This window comes from Rhincodon typus, chromosome 22 (assembly GCF_021869965.1).
Source record: "Rhincodon typus isolate 14 chromosome 22, sRhiTyp1.1, whole genome shotgun sequence".
In the NCBI taxonomy this organism is placed as follows: Eukaryota; Metazoa; Chordata; class Chondrichthyes; order Orectolobiformes; family Rhincodontidae; genus Rhincodon; species Rhincodon typus.
Genome location: NC_063353.1, coordinates 5,543,634 through 5,570,546, shown reverse-complemented (window position 1 = coordinate 5,570,546; position 26,913 = coordinate 5,543,634). Strand labels below are relative to the sequence as shown.

The 26,913-nt window shown below is 44.2% G+C and overlaps 1 protein-coding gene across 1 annotated transcript in view; it reads right to left on the bottom strand.

The window, feature by feature from the left end:
• Positions 1-107: 107 nt before the first annotated feature.
• The window catches only part of bcat1 (branched chain amino-acid transaminase 1, cytosolic), a 66,635-nt gene continuing 39,829 nt past the window's right edge, over positions 108-26,913 (bottom strand). The window contains exons 7-11 of the mRNA XM_020527066.2: positions 26,405-26,547; positions 12,814-12,899; positions 12,099-12,239; positions 7,685-7,759; positions 108-1,678 (exon numbers count right to left, since the gene is read on the bottom strand). Of these exons, the coding sequence (XP_020382655.2) occupies positions 1,637-1,678; positions 7,685-7,759; positions 12,099-12,239; positions 12,814-12,899; positions 26,405-26,547 (487 nt within the window). The 3' untranslated portion in view covers positions 108-1,636. The remainder of the gene's footprint in view (positions 1,679-7,684; positions 7,760-12,098; positions 12,240-12,813; positions 12,900-26,404; positions 26,548-26,913) is intronic.

Sequence of the window (26,913 nt, the reverse complement as noted above, 5' to 3'; positions counted from 1 at the left end):
CGGAGGAAACCCGGAAGTGAGGCAATCCATCGCAACGGACCCCAGAGCTTAAAAACCAGGCGGGAAAACACACCGATGCTTCATCAGAGGCTGCACTGAGGATGCTACCCAGCACGATAACGAAACGTCTGCGGAACAACAAAACAGCTCGGCAAGCCAACCAACCTCAGCACCCACAACCCGAGCTACAGATCTATTCCAAAACCTTAATTCATTAATAAATCGGAATTTAAAGCTAGTGTCAATAATGGTGACTGTTATTGTTTGTCATTGAAAAAAACACCCATCTGGTTCATTAACGTCCTTTTGGAAAGGAAATCTGCCATTCTTACCCTCTCTGGGCCACATGTGACTGCAACAGTTCACTAACATCAATCACTTCCACTTTCCTAGGGGGCAATTAGAGATCGGCACCAAATAATGATGGGCCTCATTGTCACTGAAGAATATAAAGAGAAGACCATTCAATCCTTCAAGCCTGTTCTGTCAATCAGTTAGATTATGTGATCAGTTAGATCTGTATCTCAGCTCTGTTTGACTGCCTTGGTTCCACAGTCCTTAATAAACTTCCCAAATTAAAATCTACTCGAGCTTCCATCCTGACCTGATTGGATTCCCTAAATGCCTCAATTTCACACAATGAGGCTGACTTTCAGATTGCACATTTTTTCCAGGATAGCCAAGAATTAGGAATAACTACGGATCCTAGTGTTACCTACACTTCAAAAACAGATGTAAAAGAAATAATTTATATGTTATCTTTCAAAACTCAACTGGACAGTGTATATTATAGTATATGCATAGTAGGTAATAAGGTAACTGGGAATATATTAAAGGCTTACTGTAAATTATTGAAGGTTCACATGCTGTCTGAGCTCTGAGGCTGGCTTAAAGCTTTGCAATTCACTTACAGGAATCTTTATTTGGCATTTTCAACCCTTACAACCACCCAGTTACAAATCTAGTTTCGGATCACTGCTTGTGTGTCACTGTTACTGATACAATATGATTCAAAGGCATTTAGGATTCCATGAGCATAAAATATAATGTGATGTTGACCCCAATTCCAGACATTAATCTATTTTTGTTTGGTTGGGAAAATTAGCTCCCATTTTGTATGGTTCACTAGCCTAACAGCAGTCCATCAATGATGGCTCATGTACAAATTCCTTTCTTGTTCAGTTGCTGACTGCATGCGAAACACACTGAATCAACCGGCCCTGACATCCTGGCCGTAGGGTAATCTAGTCATATGTCACGGTTGATGAAATGTCTGTAACACTGTGAGTCAATATCACACAGGGCTGCTACAAAACCAGAGAGAGACCTGTGAATAGGACCTGCACCGAAGCCTATCAAACAGAGCTCAATTAGAACGTGAGAGGACACTGTCGTGCCTGACATGCAACTGCTGGTTTGACTTTGGTCCTCTAGTGAATAGAAGGTGCGACGATACACACAATTATAATTCCTGTTTATATTACAAAATGTCTTGTTCTTTAGTTTGGTATGGATAGCAGTCAGGAACCTTCACCATATGTTCACAACCTGCGGACTGCACGTTGTGCTATTTTGAAATTCAGCCCTCCTTCTGCTCAGCTCTTCACTCAGTCTGCTTTCAATTACGTTCCAACATTTAGACCACCAGGAAAGTCCAATCACTCTTTATTCTTCCGTACTGTCAAAGATATTGGAATCGTGTTAGTATACAGCAGAAATCAGCATGCTCACACATGCATCAAGCGCACGTATTTCCAAAAGAAGGAAATGCACTATCATTATCTGCACATTACCACTCCACGATTCTTTTATGTGTTACAGGTATTTGTTTTCCAATCTTGTGGTAATAGCCTTAGATTATCCCTCTCTGAGCGTTTAAATGTTGTTTTCTGAAATGTATGTCATCTCTTGCAACTCAATCATACTGGTGTAGCTGGTCTTGTAAAATAGCTGGCACCCAACTATGCCTGACATTTTAGTACAGTGCCAGGGCTTCCTGTACGCTTCACCGTTTAGAACAATGAGGCCATGATCGTGTTGATAGATTCTGAGGGGGGCTTGATAGGGTCAATACTAAGAGTGTAGTGATTGTAATGAGGTCAGCCAGGTGGACCTCATAGAATATGAGCTCCCTGATTGGGGCTGTTAATCTGGCCCAATTAGGGAGCCCTGGCTGACAGATATAAACAGGAAAGTCAGAGGTTCTGTTCACTCTAGGAGCCAGCTCTGAGCTAGCTGGGTCAGTGTCATGTAATATGCCCCGTGTAAATAAAGGGTGACTTGGTGACAGGCCTCTGTGGAGTTACTTCAGTGGCGACAAGAGCGGGACTAATGATGCAACCATGCAAAAGCACCCACTAGCTGAAGCCCAACTGGACTTCAAACAAGCACTACAACTGGCTTTATCATTGGAAGATGATGCAAGTGGAGCAAATGAGCTGCAGGGCATTCCAATGGAAGTGGACACCCTTGCCAGTTTGATTGAGCTTGGGGAACACCACTTAAGTGAAGGCAATTGCATAGCCTCACTCAGGACACATCCTGAATAGAGAGACTCCAGGTCATCCCACAGCAAAACCCCAAAACAAAGCCAAGCCTTGAGGATCTGGGCCAGCAAGCCTTTGTAATTGCTGCCAGTGTGCAGACTCAATACAACAAAGGAATTTCATTAGGCCTGAACTGAGTCAGAGAAGTTAGGCTGGCATCCCGAAGAATGCATAGCCTGGAAAGTCCACTTACATCTGGTTTGGAACAGTTAAATTGCTTAGCAACATCCAAATCAGAACCAATCAAAATAACCGTCTGGTTAAATGGTCACCCAATTCTAATGGAAATCGATACTTGCACAGCTCTCCCAGTTATTGTGGAACCAGTCTTTACCAAAATTCACTCTGGACTCCAACCCTTAAGTTTGCCTAAGGCCTCGGCCAGGCTGAGAACCTACACTGGGGACCCTTCACAGATTAAGGATACAACTTCGGTTCTAGTCTCTAAATGAGAAACAGTTGGTTCAGTAAGCACTGATTGTAGTAAAAGGCTTGGGCCAAGCTTGGAGCGGAATTGGTTGAGGAAGATTAAAATTGATTGGCTCAACATTTTTTGATTAGTAAATGGCTACTTGAGTGAAGCCGAATTAAAAACCCAAATGTTTTTCAGGAAGGTCTAGGGACTATCAGGGATGCCCCGGCTCCTGGAGCTTAGGTCTTTCCTTGTGTTCGTGAATTATTATGGAAAATTCATACATTAGCTGGCCGCCATCCTGGCACTCTTCCATCTGCTATTGAAAAAGGGTCAGCCTTGGAAATGGTCTCGTAGCAAAGGAGTAGCCTTTAGGGAAGTGAAGAAGCAGCTCTCATCGTTTATGGTGTTGGCACACTACGATCCCAAGCGAGATGTGGTGCTGACACACAATGCCTCCCTGTACAGTATCAGGGTAGTGTTGGCTCACTGGTGGCCCAATGGAGAGGAACACCTGATAGCGTATGCTTCCCAGACTTTGGCTGTTGCCCAATGAAGATATGCTTAGGTAGAGAAGGAAGGTTTGGCGGTCATCTTTGGTGTGATGAAGTTCCATCAATACGTTTACAGATGTAAATTTGTAATAATAACAGATTACAAACCCCTGCTAGAGCTACTAAAACAGATAGGACCATACCGCCCATAGCTTCAGCTCTCATTCCGAGCACGTACAATTACAAGTTGGAACAGCATCTGGGAGAACAAGTGGCAAATGTGGATGCCTTGAGTCACCTCCCATTGGCAGATACACCAATAATGGTTCCACCACTAGACAAGTCCATTCTGGTTTTAAACTTTCTGAATACCCCTCTGGTCATCGCTGAAAACATCAGAGAGTGGATATAAACAAATCTGGTCCTGGTGAAACCAAAGCAGCTGGTGGTGATGGGGGAAAACCATAGGGCCATCACAACTAGAACTGAAACCTTTTTGGTCCCAGCGAGACCAGATTACGGTAGAGGATGGGCATATTACTTTTGTGGGGAGCAAGAGCAACTGTCCCGAGCAAGGGTTGCCACCTGATACCAGCTGAACTTCACCAGGGTCATTTAGGAGTTTCCAAGATGTTGGCAAGAAGTTATGTCTGGTGGCCAGGATAGGATGTCAACATAGTCACATTGGTGGGGCAGTGTCGAGAGTGCCAAGGACAAAAATTACCACCAACAGCTCCCCCACATTCAGGGGAATGGCCAGGTAAACTGTGTACTCGGTTACACGCCAACAAAGCTGGTCCATTCATAGGTTCAAATTTTTAGCCATTGTGGACCTCATTCAATGCAGATGAATGTGCATTGTGTTCATTCATCAAACACAGGGACCAATTTAAAAGCTGTGAGCATCTTTTGCAATTCATGGACCACGGAGGTGTCAGTCATAGACAGGGGGCCATCAGTTAGCAGAGAATTTGAGTATTTCCTTGAGTTGCATTCGGCATGTAAGGACAGCTCCATAGCATCCATTATCCAATGGTCTGGTGGAAAGAGCAGTCCAAGCTTTGAAGGCAGGCTTAAAGTAACAGCCTACAGCTTCACTCGATACCAAACTGTGCTGGCTCCTATTTGATTACAGGACCACTCCTCACTCAACTACAGGGATAGCTCCAGCAGAGTTGCTAATGGGGAGAAAACTCTGGACTAGGTTAAACCTGATCTTCCCAGACCTGGGCGTGGGGGTAAAACAGCATCAGGAATGCCAATGCCAGTCACAAGACTCTAAGCGGGAGAGACAGTTTACTTCAGGAGATGAAGTTTGGTGTTGAAACTGCGGAAATGGCCCTGAATTGGTAAGAAATATAGTCGACACTAGGTCAGGTTCCTGTCATATACAAAATTCGGGTTGGAGAGGCGGTCCTGAACAAGCACATGGACGACATGAAAGCTGCAACCTCTAAAATGAGGCAAGAGCAAAACATACCCGGCCCCTCAGATCATCCAGCAAGGCTGTCAGAACGTGGAGGTTCTCCCCCTCCACCTCGTGTCGAAGAAACCTCTGAGGCCAAGCTGGACACAGCAGATGTCGCAGTCTCGATGCCGTTACTACCTGCAGAAGATGAAGGTTGGTCCAGAGGTGTGGGGGTCAAGAAGTGGGTTATGGTCTGGTACACGCCACCAGCAACCGAGGCAGAGTCAGAGGAACCAGGCCTGATGCAAAAACGTCCCAGGAGCAGCCACCGGAAGAAGAACAGGCCTACATCCCAGGGAGGGGGAAGAGATGTAGTCAGGTCAGCCAGGTGGATTTCATAGAATATGAGCTCCCCGATTGGGGCTGTTAACCTGGTCCAATCAGGGAGCCCTGGCTGACAGATAATAATCAGGAGTGTCATGGGTTCTGTTCACTCTGAGCTGGCTCTAAGGGAGCTGGGTCAGTGTTAAGGACTCTCCACATGTAAATAAACAGTGACTTGGTGATGCGACACTGGCCTCAGTGGAGTTATTTCAGAGAGGAGGTTTCCTCTTGTAGATGAACCTCAAACTAAGAGGCACAGTTTCGCAGTAAAGAATCTCAGAGATGAGGAGGAGGGTCTTCTCCCCGTGGGTCGTTAGTCTTTAGATTTCTCCCAACCCAGACAGCAGTGGAGAGCACTCAGTCAGTGCCTTTATTCCCCAAGGCTGACTTAGACTGATCTGTGCTCTATTACAGAGTCCAGGGTTATGGTGGACAGATAGAAAAGTAGGGAGTTGATGCCATGATTAGATCAACCATGACTTGCTTGACTCGTGGACCTGGTGAAGGGAACCAATGACCTTCTTGTGTTCCTTTTACCTATGTTCTCACAGAGCATAGCACTGTAGGAGAAGCCAATTTTTGGATGAGGTATTAAACAATTAAGTTTCATGGATTCTGGCCTCATGAGTGAAGACTAAAGGTCTCATGTCACTTCTCAAGGAACAAGAGAATTATTCCAGTGCTGTGGCTAATGTTTACCACTCAACAAACAGAACTTCAAATAGTCTTTCATTTCTTTGTTGTTTGTGGGATTGTGGATTTTGGATGGCAAACTCCCTACATTTATAATAGTGACTATGCACCAAAAGTGACTCATTGGACATAAGTCCCCTTGGTATGTCTTGAGATCATAAAGATGTTACATAAATATAAAGGAAAAGAAAAGGCAGTCCAGACACCACTAAAATAGAATATTACATCGTGATACTGATTCCCGCTCAGAGTGTCAGACCCTGAGCTGGGATCAGGGTGTGACACTTAATGGGGGCAATTTTCTCAGAGTTGGTCATTTCCAACATGGGAAATAATTCTGCTTTCTTATTCACGCTTCTGCCAGATCCATCTTCACTTGCCACACAACCATCTCCCTTTGCCTTGCAACGTCATTACTTTGGTTATTTCATCTCTACAGCCTTCCAACCAAATCACAGACCCTCCCTCCTGCTCTTCCCCACACCTTCTGCACTTGTTCCAGCTCGAGGGTTTTCCAATTCAGACAAAGATTGCAGACTTGAAACTTCAATCCTGTTGTCAGCTGACTTGCCAAATATTTCTGGCACTTCCAGTTTTCATTCCAAAGATGAAAGAAAGTGCAATAGCAAGGTAGCTATGCTAAACCTTAATAAGACATGGGTTAGGGTCTCAGTGGTCGTGCGCTCATCTCCGGGTAATGCTCAGCTCCATTAACTGGGTACTGAACTCACCCAACAGTCCAATTGTATTTAGCAGCACTGTAGGTGTCAATACACCCCCATATACTACAGCGGTTCAAAATGATGGCTCACCATCACCTTCTCCAGGGTAATAAATGCTGGCCCAGTCAGCTACACCCTACATGCGATGGTCGAATTTTTAAAATTTAGGACGCAAGTGTTTCTGATGCAGTGCGGGGGGTAGGTCCTGGAAAGTGTTCAGGCGTTGGGACCCCTGACTCCGAACAGAGATCAAGCCCTCTTTGGCCATCCTACTGCATCCTTCTTATTTTTAAACACCAGGCCATCCCGATAAACTCAATGGAGTACGGACATTCAAAGAGAAGCTGAGGGCTGCAGTTGCTGGAAATTGGAAACAAAAACCAAAATTGCTGGAGAAACTTGGAAGGTCTGGCAGCATGTGTGTAGAGAAAGCAGAGTTAATGTTTTGAGTTCAGTGACCCTTCTTCAGAACAGGTGAAGAAATATGTATTCATCACCTGGGTGTTAATTATTGAGTACCCCATATTTTTGCTGCAATGAAAAAAACCATTGAGCACAACTGGGGAGATGATGTCCTAGTGGTAGTATCAGTAGATTATTAACCCAGAAACCTGAAGACCCAGGTTTGAATTCCACCACAGCAGATGGTGGCATTTGAATTTAATAAAAACAAAACCTGCAATTAAGAGTCTAATGATGACCTCAAAATGATTATCAGTTATTGAAAAAACCCATACGGTTCACTAATATCTTTTAGGGAAGGAAACTGCTGTCCTTACCTGGTCTGGACCATATGTGACTCCAGACCCACAGCAATGTGGTTGACTCTTACACTACCCGTCGGGCAATAAATGCTGGCCTAACTAGCAATGCCCACATCCCATGCACGAATGTAACAACGTACTGGCCTCCAGACACACACACACAGACACACGTCTCTGCTCCACCGCCCCATGAAATTTCACTTGCATGCCACTGTTAGTCATGGCCATTATGTTCCCAGGGAAGTGATGCTACACACTCACCTGTATGTCAGCAAGGTTTTCAAAGAGTTGAGTTGCTAACTTTGGTCCATTTTCCATGGTTGGAATATGCAGGTTCTGGAAAAACAAAGAGAAAGAAAACTAAGTGCAAGGTTATAACTGTGTCACTGCCATCTATGCCAATCCTAGACAGCCACTTAAATATCAGTGCTTGGCGGTTTGGGGAGGCAGGCGAGACAAGTTTCTAACCATTCATACCTCACTGAATTCTCTCAATGCAATGGGTCAAGTGGGAAGAAGCTTCCAGTAATGCAGGGAAGTATCTAATTCCCAGGCTAGTTGTGAGGGCCGATAAATCTGCAACAACTGAGCAAATACAACAAGTATCACTTCACACCTCACATTTGTTACATTTGTCAGCAATGGCCTGAAAGATTGAATCACGGTAAATGACTGTGTGCGTGAGGCTGATACTAAGTGGCTAAAAGATGCCGCCATTTTGTTTGGTGGTCCATCTGTGAATGGGAAGAACCAACAGTCAGAAACGTAGAAAAACAGGAGGAGTGGGCCATTCGGCCCTTCGAGCCTGCTCTGCCATTCAATGTGATCATGGCTGACTCAGTACCCTGTCTCTGCTTTCTCCCCATACTCATGGGTCCCTTTAGCCACCAAGAACTACATCTAACTCCTTCTCGAAAACATTCAAAGTTTTTGCCTCAATTGCTTTCTGAGGATACGATGCTTCTCCTGCTAGATGGTCTCTGGTGGGTGAGAGAGATGCCAAGCAGAGGTTTCTGTCTCCGATCCCCTGATCTGATAGATGGACCGACAGAAGCTGCTGAGAACCAGGTGACTGCCGCTATTGTCTGCACTTCAGCCTTTTTTCGAAAAAGGAGGAAGGGTTTGTGAGGCAACCTGCGTGGAACAGATAATTTTGGGTCATAGCTGAGCACGAAATGAGGCTTGCAAAAATTGATCTCAGGCGAAGCAATCTCCCATCTGCATCAAAGGGACAAGGCCTGTGTAGACCCTGAGTAAATTTGGGCAGCTCATCACAAAAAAACATTTGTTCGATTCCAGCACATTGTGCTCAGACAGCATAAAATCATGAAATGTAAATTTTCAATGCACAGAATTAAAAGCACTAAAACAGACATTAAGCCCATCTAGTCTATGTTGTCTCCTACACTCACTGCCTCTTCCCATCCTGTGACCCTCTGCTCCCTTCTCCCTGGTGTAAGCATCAAGCCTCCTCTTAGATGCAGCAACCTAATCCGTCTCAGTCATTTCAGGTTGCATCTTTGGGATCGCTCGAGAAACATCTTAATTTCAAATTTCTCAACACTGTTTCCATTTCCGTCCACGACCTTATCCGTCCCCTCTCTAATTCTATAATCTCCTCCAGCTCCACATCTTTCCACGACATCTGCCACTTCTCTTGTGCTGGCATCTTATAAATGTTTCATCATTGGTGGCCATGCCTTTGGTTGCCCTTACACCTCTCTACCTTTCTAACTCACTTCCCTCTTTTAAAACACTTCCTAAAACTTACCTCTTTGACCAAACTTTGGTCTCTCATCAACTTTTACAGATGCGCAATAGGAAGCATTCCGTCTGGGTGCGTAACATAGAACATAGAACATAGAACATAGAACATTCAAACAGGACAGACTGTTTGGAAAAGGCTAGCAATCAAACACTGGAAAAATGAATGAAAATAAGAAGTGGGAGGGTTAATACAGGACTGAAAGGGTTACAACTGAATGCACGCAGTTTAAGGAATAAGGTAAATGAGCTTGTGGCGCGGATCGAAACTGGCAGGTATGACGTGGTAGGCATCACGGAGACGAGGCTGCAAGGGGATCAGGATTGGGAACTAAATATCCAAGGATACAGGCCCTTCGGCCCTCGATGTTGCGCCGACCTGTGAAACCAATCTGAAGCCCATCTAACCTAAACTATTCCATTATCATCCATATGTTTATCCAATGACCATTTAAATGCCCTTAAAGTGGGCGAGTCTACTATTTTTGCAGGCAGGGCATTCCACGCCCTTACTACTCTCTGAGTAAAGACAACTTGGTATGGCAACTCAGAGATAGTAAGAACTGCAGATGCTGGAGTCAGAGATAACACAGCGTGGAGCTGGTGGAACACAGCAGGCCAGGCAGCATCAGAGGAGCAGGAAAGCTGACATTTTGGGTCAGGACCCTTCTTCAGACCCTTCTGAATCCTCACTACTGCCTACCTGCACTCACCTATCACCATCCCGCCTACTTTCCCCAGCCCCACCCCTCCTCTCTCTATTTATTTCAGAGTCCCCTTCCCCCTCCCCCATTTCTGAAGAAGCGCCCTGCTCCTCTGATGCTACCTGGCCTGCTGTGTTCCTCCAGCTCCACACTTATCTCTTGGTATGGCAATTGCTTTCCCATTAGAGACCACAGAAAGTTGTGCGCACAGTCCAGACCATCACAGAAGACAACCTCCCATCCATGGACTCTGTCCACACTTCTTCTTGCCACGGAAAGGCTGCCAACCTCAAAGACCCCTCCCAACTCAGCAAAGCTCTCTTCCAACCTCTTCCGCCAGGCAGAAGATACCGAAGTTTGAACACATGCACCAACGGGTTCAAGAACAGCTTCTTCCCCACTGTTATTAGACTGTTGAATGACCTCTCTAATCTCAAATCTAATGTTGATCTTGCTTTTGTGCACCTCCTGTGCAGCTGTAATTTTGTATGCCTCGCTGTGTCTAAACATCCTACGATCTCTATGTCCTTGCATGCTATGATCTGCCCATACTGCTCACAAAACAGAGCTTTTCACTGTACTTGGGACAACAACAAACCAAATCAGATCAAATCATCTGCCCTAATCTCTCCACGTGACTCAGTATCAACTTTGTCAAGATTGAATTGCTCGGTGTAAAACCACTTAACCTTAAATCAAATGGCAAACGCTGGTGTCTTGATGTTGTGTTTAAGGCACTCAACAACCTGGAGAGTATTTAAATCCTTTCATTTAAAAATCTACTTTTCATGAAGCTTTGCTCACCTACTCACCTTCTTTATGTGAATGGAGATCAATTTCTTATAATGTGTCTATGAAGCACGTTGGTATGGTTTACTATGTTAAAGATGTTGGTCTGTTTATACTTATTCCTGTAATTGTTTTAAATTGTATTCCATTAAGATCAGCAAATATTCTTCCACTTTTATTTTTATCAGGACCTTGACTCGAAGGTAGGAGACAGAGGGTGGTGGTGGAGGGTTGTTTTTTTAGACCGGAGGCCTGTGACCAGCCTGTGCCACAAGGATTGGTGCTGGGATCACTGCTTTTCGTCATTTATATAAATGATTTCAATGTGAATATAGGACGTTATTACATTTGCAGATGACACCAAAATTGGTGGTGTAGTGCACAGCGAAGAAGGTTATCTCTAGAGTATAAAGAGACCTCAATCAGATGGGCAAATGGGCCAAGGAGGGGCAGATAGAGTTTAATCGAGATAAATGTGAGGTGCTACAGTTTGGTAAGGCAAATTGGGGCAAGGACCTGAGGAGGGTTGCCGAACAAAGAGAGCTTGAAGTGCAGGTTCATAGTTCCTTGAAGTAGAGTCAAAAGGTAGACAGGATAGTGCAGAAGGCATTTGGTACGCTTGCCATTTTTGGTCAGTGTATTGAGTATAAGAGTTTGCAGGTCATGTCGCAACTGTACAGGATATTGCTTAGGCTATTTTTGGAATACTGCACTAAATTCTGGTCTCCCTGATATAGGAAAGAAACTTGAAAGGGTTCAGTAAAGATTTACAAGGATGTTGCCAGGGGTGGAGGTATTGAGCTATAGGGAAAGGCTGAATAGGCTGGGGCTAATTTCCCAGAAGCATCGGAGGCTGAGAGGTGACCATATAGAGGTTTATAAAATCTTGACGGGCATGGATAGGGTAAATAGATAAGGTCTCTTTCCCAGGGTAGGGAAGTCCAAATCTAGAGGGCATAGGTTTAAAGAGAGAGGGAAAAGATTTAAAAGGGACCTAAGGGGAAACTTTTTCATGCAGAAGGTGGTACATGAATGAAATGAGCTGCCAGAGGAAGTGGTAGAAGCTGGTACAATTACAATATCTAAAAGGTATCTGGATGGGTATATGAATAGGAAGGATTTAAAGGGATATGGGCCAAAGGCTGGCAAATGGGACTAGATTAGTTTAGGATATCTGGTCAGCATGGACAAGTTGGTCCGAAGGGTCTGTTCCCATGCTGTACAGCTCTGTGACTCTGACTCTGTCGCCCCGTTAAATGCCCCTTCCTGCCCGATTATGTGAGGGTAGTTGATATCTCCTGAACTGTGCTTTAATGTGATGTGCCTACTGCAGTTAGCGAATCTCTCATCTCTCTCTTAAGCATGGGCTGAAGTTACTTTGTCAATTTACAATGAACGAGATGCCTCGTGTTTCTCACCTCACCCTGGTACAAGACCCGTGATATTGGACACAAGATGCAAGCAGTTCCTGAACCGAACATCTCCTTGACCCGGTTTTGCTTTGTTGCGATGAGAAGTTCCTTCATTGTGATGGAACGCTCTTCAACCTTGAACTGATTCTTTGTTTCGAACAAATAAACAGGAAAGCAATTAGGTCTTGTTCATCATTTCTTAAATCACTAATTAAGAATGTTTACTGAATATCTGTCCAATCACTATTGCAAAGCACCTGCAATTCAAGACACACTGATACATTTGAATTGTTTATGATTATATACACAAAGCACATGTATTTTCAATCAAAAATTGACACCTACCAAAAATATTTTATCAGATATTTACCCCATGGAAGTGCATGTGAACAGATACATCAGATTAAGGTAACTCTTCAGTCAGAAATTGAGTCTCAATGTTGACTACTGTACATCAAGACTGCAAGAAGTAGGCCATTCAGCCCATCAAGTCTGTTCTCTCATTCAATGAGATCATAGCTGATCTGATCATCCTCAACTCCACATTTCCCCATAACGCTTGCTTTTCTTACTGGCTAAAACCAGGTTGTGATTCTGATAAGCATTATGCTAATATTTAACATTCTTATCTAAGTTAAACAGAGAGATTAGCAGATAACAGATTAGATGCCATTTGAATGTAGTGAACGTAATGCTCTCTCATTGAGCAATATCTACTGACCCACTTGCGTGTAAGATCCAGAATGCTTTGTCTTACTACTCCAGGTAATATCACGCCATCTAGTGGTGGTGTTACCAGCTCCTCCTCTAGAGAACAGAACAGATTGTACACTTAAGCAAATATATATACAGCAAGAACACTAACACACTGAATCAAGACTGAACTAACTCCACAGAGGCTGGTATCCTGTCACCAGGTCACACATGGAGAGTCCTGGACACTGATCCAGCTCCCTCAGAATCAGCTCTCAGAGTGAACAGAACCCCTGACACTCCTGTTTATATCTGACAGCCAGGGCTCCCTGATTGGATCAGATTAACAGCCCTAATTCAGGGAACTCACTTTCTGTGAGGTCCACCTGGCTGACCTTATTACAATCACTACAGACATGCAATCTACCAGAAAAGAAATCCAGTAGCAGACCAGCTGTACAATTCTGCTCCATTTCCTGCAGTCTTTTAAAGTGCACCCATCACCAATGCCTTTGAAAGAGCTGTGCATTTACTGCCCTTCTCCCATAACCCTGTAAATGTCTTCTTTTCCAGTATTTATCTGAATCCCCTCTGAAAGTTACTGTTGTATCTGCTCACCACACCCTTTCAGAAGGTGAATCTCAGACTCTCAAACAGGTCACTGTGTTAAAAACAAATGCTCCACTCTGGTCCCTTTGTCAGTTATCTTAATTTCTCATGATATTTATGACTACATGAACAAAATAAGGACTTTTTGTTTGTTTTCAGAAACTTCCAAAGGCATTTTGACTTAGAATTTGTTTTCAAGTCGAATCCTAGCCCAGTCTGTGCCTGGTTTCTCACTTTTATCTGTCCTTCAGTCTCTCACGGGATACGGGCATCTCTATATGGTAAAGGCAGCATCTCTTGTCCACCCCTCACTGGCTTTAAACTGAGTGGCGTGCCAAGTAGTTTAGAGTCAGCAATGTTGGGGTCAGGAGTCACATATAGGTCAGGCCTCCTTAGTATAGGGTGTTATGAGTCAGAGAATGTTTTTTACAACAATCAAGAAAACTGTCATGGTCACCATTATAGAGATCAGATTTATATTCTAGACTTACTAATTGAATTGTAACTCCACAACCTGTCGTGGTTAGATTTAAACTCACTTCCCCAGAGCTTCAGCCCAGACCTCTGGATTACCAGACCAGTGATGTATCATTGTGCCACTATCCATCTAGCAAGCAATTCCTCCATTCTCCCTCTCTTCAGATTATCTTCATCAACAGTTAACAGAGATTGACAGGGTACGGGATATTCGTTACAGCAGTAAAATAAACTACGTGCATTATTAAGTTGGCTGTGTAGCAATTTCTAACAAACAGAGAGATTTAGATTCTGTCCTCACTCAAGCAGACAGTGGCTTATTCCCAGACCTCTGTTGATGCATCTCTTAGTCCATCAGCAGAATGGCTAGGAATGGCCCATTGTTGCATTATTTTTCCTTCCCTCCCCGCAAGGGAGCCTCCAGTAACTGCTCGGTACTTATCAAAGGGACACCACCACATTGAGAAAGCTTCCAGAGGAAGTGACAACTTTGGCACAGAGGAAGAAATCCTGCCTCTTAGCTAGAAGGTCAGGAGTTTGAGTCCCACACCAGAGACTTGATGTATGATCTGGACTGACATTCCAGTGTTGTTCCACTGATGGTGCTACCCCTTTAGGTGATATCTGTGCTCTCATGTGGTTATAAAAAGGCACTGTTCAGAGGAAAGCCTTTTCCTGATGGCCTGGACATTACTTATCTCTCAACCAACATTGTAAACTGACAGAAAGCAAAATACTGCAGATGCTGGAAATCTGAAGCAAACACAGAAAAATGCTGGAGAAACTCAACAGAGTTTGACAGCATCTGTGGAGACAGAAACAGAGTTAACATTTCAAGTCTGATATGGGTCTGTTCTCAGAAATGAAACATTGCAATGCATTTAACATGTTGGAAATGCAAGGGAGGCAGAACTGAAGACCTGTATCAGAGGTTAGCTCTGTTTCTCTCTAGAGATGCTACAGGACCTGCTGAGTTTCTCCAGTACTTCCTGGGTTTGTATTATGAACTAATTATTTAGCCATCACCCACCTCATTTCTGTGTGTAGGACCTTGTTGCGTGACATACATTTCAACAGTAATTGCACTTCACTTACTGTCCAATAGAAGTTCGGTGCCTATGAAAGTGCTATACAAGTTTTCTTTTTGTTTTTGATTCGGAATTGTCATCAGTGCAAAGATTTAATCCACTATCGATTTGGGATTGGCTACAGTAAATTAGGACAGATCATGGCTTGTACCAAAGACGCTTCTAAAATGAGTAATCACCGGGACTGTACTCCAATTGGCTGACGCTAATGTTATTGGGGTAGGGAATGGATAGTTAGGGAGGGTAACCTATCCATCACTGTTCCTGCATCTCAGTGTGAGGACCTTGTCTGAAAGAGTGGCAGGAGCACATTCCATAGTAACTCTGCAAAGGGACCTGGATCCCTATTTTAGAAAGGAGGAATTTGGAGGACTACGGGAAAACAAAAGGCAGGGGCAAGCACAACATGAGCTGGTGCACTCTTGTATGTCAGATCATGAGTGAATTCCCAGAGGATTGAGAAAGGATTTACCAGGATGTTGCTGGGAATGCAGGATTTGAGATATAAAAATAGTCCGGAAAAACTGGGACTTTTTTCACTGGAGCGTAGGAGGTTGAGGGTGACCGTATTTAGGTTTATAAAATCATGAGGGGCATAGATAAGGTGAAAATCAAGGGTCTTTTCTCTAAGGTGGGGGCAGTTCAAAACTAAGGGGCATATTTTTAAGGTGAGAAGAGAAAGATTTAAAAAGGACATGAGGGACAACATTTTTCCACAGAGAGCATGCACCATGAATTGCCAGAGGAAGTGGTGGATGCGCGTATAGTTACAACATTTAAAAGACATTTGGATAAGTACATGAATAAGAAATGTCTGGAGGGATATGGGCCAAACACAGGCAGGTGGGACTAGTTTAGTTTGGGACTATGGTTGGCGTGGACTGGTTGGACCCGAAGGATCTGTTCCCTTGCTATATGACTCTATGACACCTGAATATAATCGAACATTTGATCAATGTTATTGAACAGTGGGATCTATGTTCCACCTGCCTGTTCATATTGCTTGTACTCAGTATTCCAGCAGCACTTGGCTTGGCAGAGGAAAGGGACTAAGAAGATCCAGAAAGGGCTGGTTGTGAGGTGAGCTGATGTAAACGGTACTGCATCAAATGAGGATGCTCAGCCATGCAGCAGGTTTCCCATGAGTGGCAGAGAGAGGATGCTGTGCCAGAAGGCCTGATGTACTGTACTAGACAGTCCTGCCTCTCACACAGCTATCCATGATACATCCATACAATAAAGTCAATGACCATCAGAGTTGTTCTGGTCCACTGTCTCCTTTAACATGGACCTGGCTCTAGATACAGCTGATGACCCTGCGATGTTAGTCAGTTTGACAAACCAACCAAGTATGCAAGGAAAGCACAAGAACAAGAGGGTCCCATTCAGCTCCTCAGACTTGTTCCCCTACTGAATCAGCTGATGGCTCTTCTGTATCTTAATTCCACTTACAAACCTTCTTTGATACACTGACACAACTAAACTCTCTCAAACGAAGTCTTGAGACTCCCAGCATCCACTGTCCCCAGGGGGATTTTCACTCGCTGTTGTGTGAAGATGGACTTGCTGACTTCTGTTCCTGAAATGGCCGGGTTTTCATTTTAAGATTGTACCCCATTGTCCTGGATACCTCCAGCTGAGGTTTTAATTCCTCCATATCCACCCTATTGAATCCTTTAACATTTTTAACACTTCAATCAGATCATTCCCAGGCGACAGTATTCAGGAGATGCACAGATAGGCTGCACACCTCCACAGGACTTTCACATAATCCAAGTCAATCAGTGAGTGTAGTGAGCATGCCCAGATCTCTATACACAAATACAATCTCCACATGGCCTGACAAAGGAGGGATGTGAACCTCAAACCATCTCAATGAGACTGTAGGATGAAAATAACAGCTCAGGATCATAAATGTCATTGGGGAGGCAATGGCCTAGTGGTATCATTGCTGGACTATCAATCCAGAGGGCAAGATAATGTTCTGGGAACCTGGGTTCAAATCCTGCCATGGCAGATGATAGAATCTGAATTAAATTTTAAAAAAAAAATCTGGAATTAAAAATCTAACGATGACCATGAAACCATTGTCGATTGTTAGGAAAAACCCATCTGGTTCACCAATGCCCTTTAGGGAAGGAAGTCTACCATCCTTACCTGGTCCAGCTGACATATGACACCAGACCCACAGCAATGTGGTTAGCTCTCAATGCCCTCTGGGCAATTAGGGATGGACAATAAATGCTGCTTGGTCAGCGATGCCCTCATCCTGTGAATGAATTTTAAAAAATGCTTGAGGGAGCCAAGCTCGGTCCCTGCAAGGTTTCCACTTTGAATGGTAAAGACAACACCTAAACACACAGGACAACCCACAGCATTAAAGGGACTGAAGAACGGGCATTGTTCCCTTTCTGCCCACAGCCTGGAATGGCTCAGCTCTGGCCCATTTCTGTGCATCTCCTCGCAGTTTTAATTGCAACACTGCCTCCCTTGCATTCCCAACATGTTAAATGCATGTAGGCGCCTATCAAAGGATTCAAGGGCTGTTCTCAGCACCAGGTTATCTAATTATGCAAAACCAGGCGTCAGACTGAATCTAAAACATTTATCTATGTGCATCACAAATGTCAACTTGTAATTTCTCGTAGGCAACAGTTTTCATCTGAGGTTTTCTTCACCCCATCATTAGTGACACCGCCTTCTGTTGCCTTGACATTCTGTCTGATAAGAGTGTAGATTGTCTTGAGATGTTTAACTACATCAAGAGGCTCTTTATCAACGCAAGTTGTTCTTAAGCTGCAGCAACCCATTCTCCAAGTCAGATTTCCTGTATGCACCCATGCTCTCTGTAGGACTGACGCATTGCATAGTCTCAAGGGGTAAACATTCATCTGATAAACATCTGAACCCTTGCAGCAGGCTTGGTTTACAAAACAGGTGGCATGGTGACTCAGTGGTTAGCATTGATGCCTCACAGTGCCAGGGACCCGGGTTTGATTCCACCCTCAGGCAACTGTGGAGTTTGCAATTCGCCCCATGTTTGACGGGTTTCCTCCGGGTGCTCCAGTTTCCTCCCACAGTCCAAAGATGTGCAGGCTAGGTGGGTTGGCCATGCTAAATTGCCCATAGTGTTCAGGGATGTGTAGATTAGGTGGGTTATAGGAGCATGGGTCTGGGTGAGATGCTCTGTGGGTCACTGTGGACCTATTGGGCCGAAGGGCCTGTTGCCACACTGTAGAGATTCTACGATTCTATTCTATGAAAATCAGTTTTACTCTCCCAGTACCCAATCTCCAGCATCGAGTCTACCCCTAGACTCATGCAGGGCGGCAAAAAGGAAGACTGTAGAATCACAAACGGTGCCTTTCACAAACTCAAGATGTTCCAAAGCCAATGCACCACTGATTTCTTAGCCCAGCCGGTTTTCAAAATTTTGTCTGCGTGAGATGCAACAGTTTGATGATGCAGGAAATGAAAATTGTTGGCAAATGGCCTAAACAGTTTATTTACATTACTCCCTGCCCTAGCCATTGTGGTAAAAAGAATCCTGGAGCATCCGGGAATGAACTTTGCCAGTCCAACGGCGATGGTGCTGGAGGTGCAAGTTGAATAGAGTCATACAGCGCGGAAACAGACCCTTCGGCCCAACTCATCCATGCCACCCAGGTTTCCTAAACTGAACTAGTCCCATTTGCCTGTGTTTGGCCCATATCGCTCTAAACCTTTCCTATCCACTTACCTGTCCAAATGACTTTTAAATGTTGTAACTATATCGAGTCAGAGATTTTTAAAAATGCATTCATAGGGTTCGAGCATCACATTTACTGCCCACCCTCACCTGTCCAGATCAGATAAGGACATTTCCAGATAGATTTCATGACAGTCAACAGTCATTAGGCCAGCTCTTTATTCAAGATTTTATTGAAGTTAAATATTGAGGTTGGCCATGGTGAGATTTAAACCTATGTCCCGGAAACATTGGCCTCGGTCTAGATTGCTAGTCCAGTGACATTGCCACTACCTCCCCTAAAAGCTACATTGGTTTTTACTACAAGCGACAATGGTCACCATTGGGCCAGCTTTTCACTCCAGAGTTTACTGAATTCAAATAGCACCGTCTGCCATAATGGGATTCGAACCCATATCCTGGGTCAGTGCCTTGGGTCCTGGATGGGCAGTTACAATGACATTATCACTGCTTTACTGCCTCCCCATGATGGGTGCAGATTGAGAGAATTCCAAGCTAGGATGTATCCTGACACATATTCACCGCCGAGGGATCCTGGCAGAACAGGGTCATGATCAGCACCAGCTAATGGGTAGCCAATTAAGATCAATCACGTCCCTACTGGATGAGGAAAACTGGCAATGCCAGCACGGTCTCCTCAATAGCAGACAGGCTCCTGTAGGTGCCTATTATCGACAGGCCAGAGTGGTTGGGGACACTCCCACCTCCTTTGAATCCTCCCACACCTGAAGCCACAAGAGACCAATGAGGCTCCCCCACCACAATTTGAAAAGTTCTGAGAGGGTGTCTCCATCTTTTTGTACCTTTGTGGTCTCCCACCTACACTGGTAGTGCCTTCCCCTCCCTCAGGCACAAGCTTACCCTTCACGGCTGCTCAGCACTCCTGGATGTTCGCTGTAGGCCTGTGAATCAGTTGCACACAAGGGCAAGGGTCAGGCACCATTGGGGGTCATGATCTGTAGTGAGCACCATCTCCAGGGTCCCAACATCCAGTGGAAATATTCAACACTGAATGCAATTCTGAAAATCTATTAAAGCCATTTAAAACCAACTGGAGAAAAGACTTGCATTTTTACAAGTCTCTGGCCTCAGGATATCATACTTTACAGCCCTTTGACAGTGTAGTCACTGTTTTAATACAGGATTGCAGCAGCTAATCTGTTTTAGGTCAAATATTGGGTGGTAAAATTTCCCTGTTTTCTTTGAATATACTCATAGCATCCTCTTGGTTTGCACAAAGAGAGTAGTGGATGTCTCCATTTGATATGTGTCTTTTTGATACAAATCTCTAATTGTGAACTACTCCATCAATATTGCGCTGAAGTGTCTGTGTTCAAGGGTGAGGAGGGGGATTCCAAACAGACAGCCCTCTCACTCAAGAGACCCGGCTGCTCCCCTGTTAGTGACTGCACCAAGGTCAGCCAGCTGGACCTCACAGAATAAGGAGTTCCCTGATCGTGGCTGTTGCAATCACCTCATTACAATTACTGTACTGCTACCGGAGAAAAGGCAAAACCTTCACTCGGTTCAAATCACAGCAGCACCACCAAAGCACACACTGCTTTCTTAGAGGTTCTGCAAACCTGCCCTCCAGATTAAAAGGGAGGGCGTAGGCAGATCCTGGCAGAGAGAAAAAGACCATCGAGAGCAGGCATAAAGGTACTGCGCTCTCATAGCAGATAAATCAGATCAAATCAGATGGCCGATCTGTGAGCCAGTAGCTGGACTTGGGCTTTATAACCTCAACAAAACGACAAAAGCAGAGGTTCGGTGGTTGCAAGAATTTGTTTATTTTTTTTAAAAAAACACTCCTGGTGTGGTTGGGCAATGGAATTCTTTGCTACAAACCGTAGTTAATGCAGAATGTTAAAAACAAATGGGCAAATATTTTGAAAAGGGCATGTCTGAAATGGGCAAATTTTTTGAATAGTGAAAATTTAAAAAGAAGCCTAAGAGCCGGAGTAATGGGAGAAAATGGCAATGCCTTTTTGGACAGCCAACATGAGTACTCTAGACTGAATGGGCTTCTTATGTGTGCAACATTCAACAATTCAATGATTGAAACAAACAGCGGCTTCAAAGCAGTCATTATAATTGTCTGTCAGTGTTGCTGTGCACGTACATTCTTTACCATGAAATACTGTCAAGGACTTACACAGGGAAAATTATAGTGTTAGGATTTAAAAGTGACAACACATTTTCCACAATTTCTTTGAAACAAACTTGCAGCACATGTCATCTCACTGCTACCCACTGAGAAAACACAGTTGACATGACAACTTCAATTCTTGGGTGTGTTTGCTTTAAAAGAATAACTTGCACTTAGCTCACCCTTTCTAGTATAACTCCCCGAGGCAGCTGACAGGAATGTTATCAAACAAATTTTGTCACTGAGACACACGAGGAGATATTAGGGCGGTTGACAAAAAGTTCAGTCAGAAATGGTTTTTCGAGGAGTGACCTAGAGGAGGAAAGAAAGATACAGTGGGCTAGGGAGGGGGTTTCAGAATGTGGGTCTAAGGCAGCTGATGCTACAGCAACCAACAGTGCGGAGCTGAATATCTGCGATGTGCAAATGTCCAGAATTGGAAGAGCACAGATATCTCTAGAAGATTAAAGGACTGAAAGAGATCACAGTGGTAGGAAGGGTGAAGGCCACAAAGGGATTTAGATCCAAGGATGTAAATTTTAAAATTAAGGCCATAATTCATTGAAGACACAAGGCAGGTGGATAGGGTCGTTTAGAAGGCATATGGGCTCCTTGTCCTTGTTAGTCGAGTCACTCAATACAAGAGCAGGGAGGTTAAGTTGTACATAACATTAGTTAGGCCACAGCTGGTGTACTGTGTGAAGTTCTGGTCACTAAAGGAAGGATGTGATTGCACAGGACGGGGTGCAGAGGAGATTCACCAGGATGATGTCTGGGCTGAAGTGATTCTGAAGAAAGACTAGATAGATGATGACGTTTTCCTTAGAGAACAGAAAGCTGAAAGGGGCGGGTTCTCACTGTGGGGCATAGCCAGGGAGAGAGTTCTCCCCACTAGCACAGGGGTCAATAACCAGGCAACACAGTTTTAAAGATAAGAAGCAGGAGGTTTAGAGAGGATTGGAGGAAGAGGTTTTCACCCAGAGAGTTGGGGGTATCTGGGACTCATAGCCTAAAAAAAGGTGGTAGAAGCAGGAACTCTCGAGACATTTAGATCAACACCTGAAATGCCATTGCGTACAAGAACATAGGCCTTGAAAATGGGATTGGAACAGATGGATGTTTGATGACTGATGCAGGCACAACGGGCCAAAGGGCCTGCTTCTGTGCTGTAAAAATTCTACGACTCCATTCTAAGCCACTGCTAGAATATGAGCCAGTGGTGGTGAGTGAACACAGAGGTGATGGGTAAACAGGATTCGGTGTGAGTTAGAATGGCAGAGCTCCAGGCAAACTCAGATTTATGGCAGGTGCCAAATGGGAGACCAAGCAGTAGGACATGAAAACAATCAAATGTAAAAGGTTAAAAGGGGCATGCGCTAGGTCTTCGACAGCAGTGGACCCATATCACAGTAGGAAGAATACAACAGAGGTGTATGCAGGCATTTCTGCTTATGAAGAACATCCAAGCAGTTTGTAATTCAAATTACACAAAGCGTCTTTTTATTTTGCTCTAAACACTTGGGCATTAGGTCTGACAGGTGGATAAATATGGTTGTACTGAAGAATCTTTTCAGAACTTGGTCTCACAGTATTGTACCGATCTTGAAGATTTATTCAGATTTTGATGGATTGATGCTTGAAATGTGCAAATCCCAAAGGGATTATTCCAGCGATAACTTTCACAGTGCCATGGGGCAATATATGGTCAAGCTGGTTCAGTGCACTATGGCCAGTTCTAAATAAAATACACTTGTTTCCCCCGTAAGGATCAAGAATACATTCAGCTTATTTCAGCTTCAAGCAAGATGTACTCAAGCCTTGCTGGGACTATGGGTGGTTGATCACAAATACCTGTCCTTTCGACAGTGCATGTACAAGTTGGCTGCTCCTTCTGTGGACAATGTGAATCACACTCATCAGATCCAAGGCTAAATGTCACTGATGTCCCCTGTCATGTTCAGTATCCAACAGCAACAACTTGAAAAAAACACCTTCAACATTTTCAAAACTTCTCAAGGTGCTTCACAGAATCGTTACAAATAAAATTTGGCACCTAGTCACTTAGGGGGATATTCAAGATCATGACGTATAACTACTCAAAAGGGGATGGTATTAATGGGCAATCTAATGAAGTAGACAGAGACACATAGGGACAGAAATGCAGAGCTCAGGTCCTTGATATTCTGAAGGCTGGGCTACCAATAATCAGTGAAAACGTTGATAAAACAGCCCGGCACAAGTAAGAGAAATATGCATTTACATCACGCTTTTTATAGCGGAAAACATTGTGGGGTTTTATCGGGCAAAAAACTGAGCCACGTCAGGAGATAACAAGGCAAATGATCTAATGTTTGGTCATGGAGGCAAGCTTTCAGGAGCATCTTACTGGGAGAGAAAGGTAGAGTACTGGGGAGGGTTAGGGAGAGAGTTATAGATCCAAGGACCATGAAACCATGGAGAACGCACATTGTCCCATGTCTGTGTGGGTTTCCTCCAGGTGCTCGGGTTTCCTCCCACAGTCCAAAGATGTGCAGAATCGGTGGATTGGTCATACTAAATTGCCCACAGTGTCCAAGGATTTGGAGGTTAGGTGGATTAGCCATGGGAAATGCAGGGTTTCAAGGATAGGGTAGGGTGGGTCTGGGTCCGGATGGGATGCTCTTCAGAGGATCCATGCAGACTCAATGGGCTGAATGGCTTCTTTCCACACTGTAGGGATTCTATGATGCTATGAAAGTTGAATGCACAATTACCAATGGAAGTAGGAAGGAAACCGGGACATGTGAGAGCTATGATTTAAGGAATGGAGAGATTGTAGAGTAAAGGAAGATTACAGAAACAGAGGAGGACCAGGGTCAGGGACAGACATAGAAATTAACTGGGGGACTGACCACCAATACAGGGGAACCAGCATAGGCTAATGGTGGATGGAACGTGGTTCAATGTAGGACATGGACAGCACAGATTTGATCAGCTCAAAGTGGGAGATGATAGCCCATTGTAAATTATGCTAAAGCACGAGTGGGAGTTTCCAAAGCAGATAGCCTGAGGTAGGGGCGCAGATGGACTATCTTTGACATGGAGTAGTCTTGATAATGGAGAGGATATAATGTGGGTTGTGAACAGTCTGGTTCAGTCTCAGGCAGTGTCCGTGGAGGGAGGGAATGGAGATTTGATCAGTGGCTAGAGAATGAAGCTTATGCCAAGGGCTGAGGACAATGGTCCCAGTTAAAGACTTCACAACAGCAATGCCCATCACAGTTTCACGGCTGGGTTTGAGTTTACCTTTAAAATAATGAATGCATTTTGCCCCTTGAATGGTATGTGAACCTTGCAGTACTGCACTGTGCACTGCCCCTGCGAATTACAGGAACTGCTTTATCGAGCATCCTCCAGCCCAACAGCTTAACATGCAAAAACAACCAGAATTCCTAGCATATTGTCTCATCTTTCTCTCACTGTGGGAAAAACCCCAGGAAATCACAGGGGATTTACTCTTTTGACACAGCCGAAAGCAAAAGTAATTTATTTCACTGTGACTCATGGGATGTTGCTGTGTGAAAATTTCCTGCCACATTTACTACATTTCAACAGTGACCATGGCTTCAAATTAAGATTAACTCTTGACGATGAGGGGTGACAGGAGACATCCTGAGATCAGACAAGGTGCTACATAAAAGTACATTGTAGTAAGTAGCAAGTTAGGGCATCTCCTGTAATCTGCAGAATAGCAAACCCTTCAATAGCTATATTTTATTTTGACAACCTTTTCACTCCAGTATTGATAGATCAATTCATACTACTCATCAAACCATAGAAAGCAGTCTGCTATCAGAAACTGAACTTACCATTAATCTCTGTATTAACATAACTAGGTAGAGGATTTCAGCTCTGAGACAATTACATCCTTATTTTGCATCCCTTACCGATTCAGTTTGCATAGTTTTCCCTAAAATCTTTTGCAGTCAGATTAGAGAATATATTAGTGTGCCTGCCTGGGGAGGATCGAGCTGGTGTTTCACTACAGGCACAGCCCCAAACGAACATCTGAAGGAGAACTGACAGCAATATCTCAGGTAGGTCCCTCTATGCTTCAAAGGATTAAGCTGACTTCTATTTACTTAATGATATCTCAGCTTTGGGAATGTAAATGATGAATACATTTCCGGAAATGCACCAAAGGCAACCTGCAGTTGGCAAGGAATCACATTTATTAGGGAACTTCCTCCTCATAAAGAGATCAGGAAAACTTCATTTCCTTTACTATGTATAAAACTACACTGGGAATCCCTTTATATTCATACTGAAGAACTCTGGAGTCTCATAATTATATCTCAATTACTTTTAGGGTATCTGACGAAACTCCACAGATGTTGGAATCCAGTCACCAAGTCCCCATTTATTTACACGTGGAGAGTCCTTAACACTGATCCAGCTCCCTCAGAGCCAGCTCTCAGTGTGAACAGAACCCCTGACACTCCTGTTCTTATCTGTCAGCTGGGGCTCCCTGATTGGACCAGCCCCATTCGGGGAACTCCTATTCTATGAGATCCACTTGGCTGACCTCCTTACAATCACTACAGCATCAAGGTATGGGGACCCAATGTAGAGCTGGCTACCGGGGGTCAGCCATGATAGGACTGAATGGTAACTTGGACTGAATGGTAAACGCCCAAGAGACTGAACAGCCTTCTCCATTTCCTGACATAAATAAAGCGGTTAAGTCAATCAATTTCAGGCAGAGTCTTGGCATTTCTCTACTTGGCCTGATAGGAGCCACATAGGTCACCTCTTTGCATGTCAGTTCAATGCTGAGCCAAGCTATGCAATTTATTCAAAAGGATGCTTAATCAGACATGCTTGATGGCACTCTCCTACCAATTTCTCGTGCCTATGCCAAGCCCTTGTGCTTCCAATGGCTGCAGTCCCAAGACTTACGAACACTGTTCATGTCACGGGGCAACAGACTGGACCACTATTCAGATGCCAGCCTTGATGCAGTGGTATCCCTCTCTCCTCTGGGACTGACTCCCTAGTGCAGTGGTGAGGGTGTGCAACAATTCCAGAGTTGCTTTCTTTCAAACATGGCGACAGACCAAGCCCTCTCAAGATGTAAAAGATCCCATGAACACTCTTAGTCTAAGCCAGGAGGCCTGGGTTCAAGTCCCTACCTGTCTCATAACAGGTCTGAATAGGTCGATTAGAAAAACATCCTTTAAAAAAAGATCCTGTGGCATAATTTCAGAAGAGTGGGAGACAGTTCTGCTGGCGTGCTGGCCAATAATTATCCCTCATCAACACTGTGAAGATAAGGTCATTGGTGTGTGGGATCACACTGTGCATAAATGGCCAGCCATGTCTCCTACAGTGACTGCACCTTAAGAAGTACTTCACTGGTTGCGAGATGACCTATAGTTGTGGAAGGCACTATATAAATGCAAGGTCATTATTCTCCTTCCTTAATAATATATCAGTCGATGCACAAGGTCCACAAAGCAAAAACTAAATAAGGCAAGTGGAACTGAGCTCAGTTTCTGTTATACTGTACCTCCATTCTCATTTATCCAGTAAAGAAACAGATTCATTGTCCCTGCCTCCGTTATATTGTGTTCTTCTCCGTAGAGCCACAAAACCTGTTGACACCCTGCAGCCAAGGCTTCGGATTGTGCAAAAAGTGATGTACCATAATTTCTAAAACAAGACAGAACAGAGTTAGAATCGAGCACGTTGTTTTAAAGTTACTTCTTGCTCACAGTGGCTTAACGTAAAAAAAAAATCCCAGTCTGAACCTGTTATAGAGTCATACAGCATGGAGTCAGACCCTTCGGCCCAACTCATCCATGTCGACTGGGTTTCCCAAACTAAACTAGTTCCATTTGCCTGCGTTCAGCCCAAGACCCTCTAAACCTTTCCTATCCATGTACCTGTCCAAATGCCTTTTAAACGTTGTAACTGGACCTGTATCTACCAGAGATAGTAGGAACTGCAGATGCTGGAGAATCTGAGATGACAAGGTGTAGAGCTGGATGAACACAGCAGGCCAAGCAGCATCATTGG